At 38.7% G+C, this 8,927-nt stretch overlaps 1 protein-coding gene across 1 annotated transcript; it reads right to left on the reverse strand.

The window, feature by feature from the left end:
• Positions 1-1,548: 1,548 nt before the first annotated feature.
• On the reverse strand, positions 1,549-2,891 carry LOC115978240 (ornithine decarboxylase-like). Its single transcript, XM_031100261.1, has one exon. The coding sequence runs from the start codon at positions 2,850-2,852 to the stop codon at positions 1,608-1,610; it is 1,245 nt and encodes a 414-aa protein (XP_030956121.1). The 5' UTR covers positions 2,853-2,891; the 3' UTR covers positions 1,549-1,607.
• Between the last annotated feature and the right edge of the window lie 6,036 nt (positions 2,892-8,927).

An 8,927-nucleotide genomic window follows, 5' to 3' on the forward strand; every position in this document is an offset into this window, starting at 1 on the left:
TTTATTTTTGCTACTATTCATGAACTCTACTGCACTTTTTGGTACTATTTATAGGTTCCACTGTACTATTTTAGGTAACTTTTACCTTTATCTACAGTATTTTCAGTAAAAAGTTTTCAGTTTCAGCAAAATAAACAGATTTCAAACAGACCCTTAGACATTTTACATCCTTACCAAGAACTCCTTATTTCGATGCAACTACACGAAGCCATTTTAGAAGTATCTCCCTATCAACAGAACCATTAAAGAGTAGTATACAAAGCCATTTCTAGTCAAATAGCTTCAGGACACTTTGATTGGAGAAGGCAAGGTAAATCAAAATGGTTGAGTGTGGAACCCAATAAGTACTGGTTTTAATGTTCCAGAATCTACTGATGGAAGTTGGTCATTGTTGTGTCATTCGATTTTTTTTTTTTTTGGGTGTTGAGAAACGTATGGATTTATATGTTAAATCTGTAGAATTTGCATGAAAACACCTGCAAAATGAATTTCTCTATCTTGGCCATAAGTGTCACTTCGAAGGCTTTTCACAATTCAATAGTAATTGAGGTGGGAGGATTTAAATCTTGCATATTTTTATTGGAAACAATAGAATGTATTAACCAATTGAGCTTTTGTGTTCTATTTTTTTTTTTTTTTTTTTGAGTTTTACATCAATTTATCATGACCGTCGATGCACATATTTTAGTCATTAAATTGGTTATCATATGTTTGCAAAAAAAAAAAAAAAAAAAAAGAAGAAGAAGAAGAGAGATTATCATATGTAAATTATACGATTTAACGAACTTGATTAGATGCCTTTCTTTCTTCAATTAATTTGGATAAAAGTTAATCTATTGAGTTTGAGTTGTGTGTGATTGGTATTGGATGAAATTATCTGGTCTCTTCGCCAATTGAATAAAGAAATATGAACCGTTGGAAATACAATAGTTCTATGAAAGCACTCTCGCAAGTTGCTATTGAAAAATTTTCGAAGTAAATAAAAGACATCACTATCCGTGGGAGTTATTACCACCAAAAGTTAAGCATAAGGTAAAAGTTATTATTCCATGTTCTTAAATAATAGCCTTACCTTCCGATTTTCTAACTGTCTTATATTTGTCTTTCTTTGGAAAAGGCGAGAATAATTTTTTACACTATGTTACATATTTTATTCGGTCACATCATCTCTTTGGCTAAATCCACCTTAGATACCAACAAGTGTATTTCATTTTCTCGTAATTTTAGGAGTGGTAATAAGGTTGCTTATAACTTAACTAGACATGTTAGAGGTTTATCTCTATGGATGGAGGATGCCCCTCGCCCTACCTTTATTCTGTTCTTTTTGCCGATTCTGGCTAATAATATTAGTTGTTTTCCTTCTCAATTTTTTTTTTTTTTTTTTTTTTTAACACTATGTTACATAATTATATATATATATATATATATATATATATAATTTTAAATTTGAAAAGAAATTAATTATTGAAAAGTGTAAATATGAAGCAAGTCAAAACATTTTATAATTAAATTGCTTAAATTTTATTCACTTTCAAGTGCGATGCATTATTTAAAGATAATAAGCAATTTATACTTTTCCAATCACCGAGATAGCAGTACAAAAGCTACTAATTTGAATCAGAGAAGGCAAGGTAAGTCAAAATGGAGGAAGTGTGAAACCCATTGAAGTTGGATCCAGACGCCGCCGTATACGCACCCATATTTGGGAACACAAGCCAATCGTTGACTTGTAATTCCGGCAGCTGGTGACCGGTCAAAACCGTATCAAGCGCATCGCACGTGGGACCAAAAACCGTCGAACTGTATGTCCTAGCTCCTTTGCACGTGGGGTTGGCACGATTTGACGTGCATGCGAGAGCCTTGCACGTGATGTTTGCATGGTCATATAGTAGACAGTTCATGGACCCGTATATACCGTCGTTAATCCAGTACTCTCTGAGCTCACCCCTAATACGCTTTCCAATAATGTTAGTGGCCAATGTGAAAGCCGATTCGGCAAAGAACCGGCCTGGTTCGGCAATGACTGTTAAACCTGAATCGTTGCCAAAATATGATTGTAGAGCAGCTTTCACAGATGAAGACGCTTCACTAAATTGTGTGTTAGGCATGAATCCACCCCCGATGTTCAGCACACGCATCCGAGGCATGCCAAGCTGTGTAGCTGTATTGAAGGCTGTTTTAGCTGCCGCTATGGCTCGTTGGTAGACACGTGAATTTGTGGCCCCACTCCCAACATGGAAAGATACACCAATTACGGTGAGTCGTGCAGCCTGAACGGCTTGGAGGAGTGGTGCAACCTCTTCGGGAAGTGCACCGTACTTGGGACCTAATGGGCAGCGTGCTCCACCATCATCTGGAGCTTTGATCCGAATGAGTAAAGCACATTTTGGGTGCCATTTTCTGATCTTCTCGATTTCGTCACTCGAATCAAAAGTTGTTAGGTTAACGCCAACACTTGCTGCGTATTTGATGTGAGACTCGGCTTTACAAGGATTGGCGAAGATGATCCGATCTGGAGAAACTCCTAGTGCCAAAATGGACTCAATCTCGGCTCGACTAGCACAGTCAAAACTTGACCCCATAGCGGCCATGGTGCCGAGTAAAGCTGGGTCTGGATTGCACTTGACAGCATAATAGGGTCGAACCGTAGGGAGAGCCCGGGTCCACCTATCCATAAGAGTGGTGACTGCACCTAAATCAAGCACGTAAAAGGGTTCTTTGGTTTCTTGTTTGCTGAAAATGATGGTTTGAATAAAATCAGTCAATCCATCTTTTGATAAGGCTGTAACCCTCTTACCCCTAACCCCTGGTGTACCCAATATAGTTTGGAGGCTCTTGGAGCTTGACCCCATGGCTAGGAATGAGTTAAAGGTGGTAAAAGAGAAAAGGAAAGTAAGAATTATGGTTGGAGAGTTGAGAGAATATATCATAGACTTGAAGGATATATATACTAATTACGTAGAGAGGGGGGCTTTGGGCATCACCACCACCGACTTGCTATTTAATTTGGTGGAAAAAAGGGGGAAGAGAAAAGAGGTCTATAATTGGGGGGCGGGAAAAAGAGGTCTATAATTGAGTTATCTTTTGAGCGCAATAGAATCTGCACAAAGTTCACAAAAAGTTCACAAATGGGGTTAATTTGTTTGTAAATAGAAATTTAGGTGATGTGAACGTTAAAGAAATTTAGAGTTCAATTTTCGTTTATATAAAAAATTGATTGATATTTTGGTCTGGTAATAAAGAATTATTATCATGAGTGAATGTTGAAACTCTAAAAAGAAAAAAAAAAAAAAAAAGTGCAGTGAATGTACAAAATAACTTCATTAAATTTGATATCAGAGAGAAGGGAATGGCAAGGTTGAAATGAGAGGGGAATGTGAAATGTTTGATTAATTTAAGAAATACAAAGAATTTTGGGTGGGATTAAAACTCTAGTGGGCCAGCTTGCAGCATTGTAGTATGTTCGAATTGATTCTGAGTACTGAACGCGGAAATAACGTGTGAGGAGCGAATTCAAGCTTATGTGTAAAACCATGATTCCCTTCCCTATCTCAAATCATATCCCATTTACATTTAGGATGCGTAAAGATGCCAAAAAGTTTTCATACGCCAGGCCAATAAGATATTTTCTTTCTTTGAATCAGAGTTTCATATGTCAGTACTTATGTCAATTGTGGTTTTGGTACATTTCATCTCATCGTGAATTCGCCGACACAACTTTTGTTTGTTGTAATCTTGAATAAATGTGCGTATCCTCTCAGCTGTATGCAGTTTTTCAATTTTACACACCAAGTTATTAAAAATAATTCCTTTAAGTGTGGTTTTAAAATGGTGATAAGAAGTTTCGAATTCAAAATTTAATAAATATTATGAGATTTTGAGAACCACTAAACTAGCCCTAAGATCTCATCATGAATTCATTGACGCAACTTTCGTGCCTTAATTGTTGTTATAATTTTGATGTAATTAATTGTAAATAATAGAAAAAATGATGAATTAGTAAAAAAGTGATAAACTATAAAATAACTATTCATAATCTACGGCATCAAAATTGAGAAAAAAGTGTTATTGCACAAAAATCGTAAAGACTTCTAATTTTGAAAAATTCAACAAACATTTTAGACGGTTTTAGAAAAAAATTGATTAGGAAAACTATGGGATCCTAAAACAATCGGGTGGCCGTAGGTACGGAAAGGGTACATTCCGGTTGACATAATGAGTGACGTATGAAACTCTAATTCAAAAGAAATAAAATATCTTTCGTTTTATTCGTTTTAGATAGAAATAAAAGTAAAACTGCTATGAATGTCAAATTGTTAACAAAGTGGTAAAGCCTCCATTCTAGAATTGTCCATTCCTTTATCTCTGTCAATGTCTACCCTTTGAATTTAATACGGAAATTAGGGATACCAGGGAAAATTATTCAACACTGATCATGACTCATTAACATATGAAAAACATACGTGTTAATTAGTAACTAGCATATCAATGTATTTAAAATTAAACATAATTTTTTATGGTGAACTGAAAATTAAATCAACTCCAATTCGTCTATGAGAGTCGTCCAAGTCAAGAAGACAAGAATGACTATACTCAGTAGGACAGTCGTCCATAGGCATATGGGTCATCCATGAGAAAGCACATGGACGACCCCCAACATTTGGGAAAAAAATTCCAGAAATATTTATCTACAAGAGCTAGTGAGTTGAACCGCGTGTTATTATTTCAAGACATGAGTAAAATTCTGATTCATTGTTATAACTTCCTATTAAGTACTTAATTTCCAACGACAATTATAGAAATAAAATTGAATATTCTAACTCCTATAACGGTTTTGAAAGTTAACCCTGAACCTTCTAACTTCCTCAAATATATGGGAAGTTACGAGACAAGTAACCGCTTCAAGAGCACACTATATCAACACTCATTCATAATAAATGAAGGTAAGCTTGAGACAACTCCCAAAAAGTTGAAACTCCTGAATTTAAGAGAGAAACTAACTTAAGCATTGGAAGGTTCTTGGCCGATCTGCCCCGATCACCTTTGATCGTGTGTTTTCCTTTTCAAGCATTTCAAGCAATTACTAGATCATTGAAGCTCAAAGCATTCAGCCTACTGATTTTCTTTGCATCATCAGTTAGTGCCACCTGTAGGAAGATTACTTTTGTGTTTTACAGTTTATCTTTCTCCGACAAAAGGCTGCATGGTTCGGACAAGATCAAGGGCCACTGGCCCAAGCCACTAGGAGAGTAGGGATGCCTCTAGTAATCCCTACCGTGATCGATAGTCAACACCTGTCATGCAATCGCCTTCCATCCAACATGTACAGTCCATGGCAGCTGCCATGGCGAAATTAACTCGTCAGAATTAAGAGTTGACTAGGGAGATTAGTTTAAGGAGGCAACACCATGAAAGATACGCAGAAGGACAAGCCCAGAGTAAAAAAGATAGAGGAGGAAATGCTAAGCCCGAAAACCAGTCAAAGGTTACTGCTTCACAAAGGGTGCCACACTTGGAGAGGGAGATGGATCAGATGAGGAAGGCCATGGACGACATGAGGGAGAACATGAGAAGGGAGAATCTCGTAGATGATTTATTCATCAAACAGACTCTCCTTTCACGGCTTCCATCAACAGTCACCTTTTACCTCTTAAGTTCAAGATGCCTTCCTTGGACTCATATGATGGAACGCACGACCCTTTTGATCATATCGCTACTTTCAAGACTATGATGCACCTTCAAGGGGTTCCAGACGAGATTATGTGCAGAGCCTTCCCTACCACCCTCAAAGGGCCAACATGAGTGTGGTTCAGCAAGATAACTCCAAATACTATGAGTTCTTTAGAAGAATTGAGTAAGCTGTTCGTCAACAATTTTATCGGAGGACAAAGGCATAAACGTTCCTCGTCCAGCTTATTAACCATAGAGTAAGGGGAAAATGAAAGCTTGTGCCGTCCTTCATTACTTGTTTCAATAGGGAAGCCCTGATGGTGGACGAGATGGACGACAAATTGTTATTGGTAGCCTTCCATAATGGAGTTAACTCTAATTTATTCATCCATAAGCTTTATGAGCAAGAGCCTCAAATCATGGCTGAACTCATCCATTCGGCCCAAAATTTCGTGAATGCAGAAGACGGAATTATAGCTAAGAAGAGGAAGAGATTCAAGTGAATGGAAACAGATCTCCCGTGCCATCCTAAGCAAGGTCCTCATCCAAAGAAGGCATGGACGGGAGAGAAGAAAGATCAAGACAACAAGAAGGCAAGTTCTTCAGCACAGAGTTGGCAATACACGCCCTTGAACATGCCGCTTGAACAAGTGCATATGCAAATCAAGGATAATCTTTCCTTAAAGTGGCCGGAAAAAATGAAGAGAGATCCCAACAGGCGCAATAGGAACAAATATTGCCGCTTCCACAGAGATTATAGACATGACACAGACGAGTATTTTGATTTGAAGTAGCAGATAGAGAATCTCAACAGGCAAGGAAAATTGAGAAATTTCCTTAGACAAGATCACAAAGATGAGAAGTTGAAGGGACAGCTAGAAGAGTCGTCATAACCCCCACTTGGAGAAATAAGAGTTATCATAGGAGGGACCTCGACAGGACAATCTTCCAAGTCAAGAAAGACGTACCTGAAGGTAGTGCAAAACATCCAAATTTCAAGATGATCCCCAAGGACGAGGGTAATGGACGAGCAAGCCATTACGTTCATGGACGAGGATGCTGAAAGGTTTCATCACCCACATGGCGACGCGATTGTCATCACTTTGTTTATTGCTGATTATACGACCAGAAGGGTGTTGGTGGACAATGGGAGTTCCACGGACATCATATATTACCTTGCTTTCCAGCAAATGAGGTTTGGACGAGATCAACTTTGTCCAGTAAATTCACCCTTGGTAGGATTTGGAGGGATGAAAGTGCAGCCCATGGGTACCATTACGTTACCTGTGGTGGTAGGAGCATATCCACAACAGATAACCAAAGAAGTAAACTTACTTGTCGTGGACTGTTCGTCGTCATACAACGCTATCATTGGAAGACCGATTTTAAACAGTTAGAAGGTAGTAACATCTACTTACCATTTTTCTGTTAAGTTCCCAATAGATTACGAAGTAGGTCAAGTGCAAGGAGACCAATTAGCCGCCAGAGAATGCTATCTAGCCATGTTGGCCATGGATGAGCATGTGCAGACGATGAGCATAAACGAGAGAAGGGTTACCATGGAGCCCACGGAAGCATTGAAAGATGTTCCTTTGGACAAAAGGAACCCCGAGAAGTTCACAAGGATTGGAACAAGCATGGAAATGAAGACAAAGCAAGACCTTGTCCATTTTTTAAAGAAGAGCATGGATGTGTTTGCATGGAGTCACAAGGACATGTCGGGTATTGACTCAAGTGTAATCACCCACCATCTGAACGTGTATCCTTCCTCCAAGCCTGTGCATCAAAAGAAGAGTGTTTTTGTTCCCAAACAAGATAAGGCTATTAAAGAGGAAGTCCAGAAGTTGACCATGGAAAAATTTATTCCGGGAAGTTTACTACCCGAACTGGTTGGCTAATGTGGTGATGGTCAAGAAAGCTAATGGGAAGTGGAGGATGTGCTTGGACTTCATTGATTTGAACAAAGCTTGTCCAAAGGATAGCTATCCATTGCCACACATTGACCAGCTAGTGGACTCAACTGCAGGTCATAAATTGCTAAGTTTCATGGACGTTTTCTCAGGCTATAATCAAATAAAGATGGATGAGGTAGACTAAGAGAAGACATCTTTTATTACTAGCCAAGGTTTGTTTTACTACAAGGTGATGCCCTTCGGTTTGAAGAACACAGGAGAAACTTATCAAAGGCTGGTTAACCATATGTTTCATCTACAGATTCAACGAAATGTAGAAGTATATGTAGATGATATGCTAGTAAAGAGTTTGGATGAGGAAAAGCATTTGGACGACCTTCAAGAGACCTTTGATATTCTTAGATGATATAACATGAAGTTGAATCCGAGCAAGTGTGCTTTTGGAGTCTCATCTGGTAAGTTTCTTGGGTTCATGGTTTCATATAGGGGACTTGAGGCGAATCTCGATAAAATCCAGGCAATACTAAATATGGAGCCACCAAGGAACATCAAAGAAGTCCAACCTCTCACCGGACGAGTTGCTGCCCTTAACAAGTTTGTCTCCAAAGCTACTGACAAGTGCTTACCATTTTTTAAGGTTCTTAAGAAGGCATTTGAATGGACGGACGAGTGTCAAAAGGCCTTTCAAGACCTCAAGGCCTACCTCATAGCAGCTCATCTGCTAAGCCTGTCTATACCAGGTGAAGAATTATATTTGAATTTAGTGGTGTCCCCACATGCAGTGAGCTCAGCACTGATTAGAGAAGAAGGGAAGATACAAAAGCCGGTTTATTATACAAGTCAAGCGCTAAGAGGGGCAGAAGGATGATACCCAATGATGGAAAAGCTAGCCTTTGCTTTGGTCACGGCTTCTAGGAAGTTAAGGCATTACTTTCAAGCTCATATCATAAATGTCTTGACAGATCATCCACTAAAGAAGGCGATTAACAAATTGGAAGCCGCAAAACAACTAATCCAATTGGCCATAGAACTCAACAAGTTTGATGTTAGGTACCAACCAAGAAACGCGATTAAAGCATAGGTATTGGCAGATTTCATTGCAGAGTTCACTCACAACCAAGGTGAGCTAGACGGGGTGGACGAAGCTCAGAGGTGGGTCGTCAATGTGAATGGCTCATCCACGTTATATACAGAAGTAATTGGAATTATACTCAAGTCCCTTGAAAGAGATAAGTTGAAATATGTAGCTCATCTACAATACCAAACCACCAATAATGAAGTTGAATATAAAGCTCTCCTTAAAGGATTGGAATTGGCTAAGTCCTTAGTGGCGGAGTCAGTAGT

This window comes from Quercus lobata, chromosome 2, assembly GCF_001633185.2.
Source record: "Quercus lobata isolate SW786 chromosome 2, ValleyOak3.0 Primary Assembly, whole genome shotgun sequence".
NCBI lineage: Eukaryota > Viridiplantae > Streptophyta > Magnoliopsida > Fagales > Fagaceae > Quercus > Quercus lobata.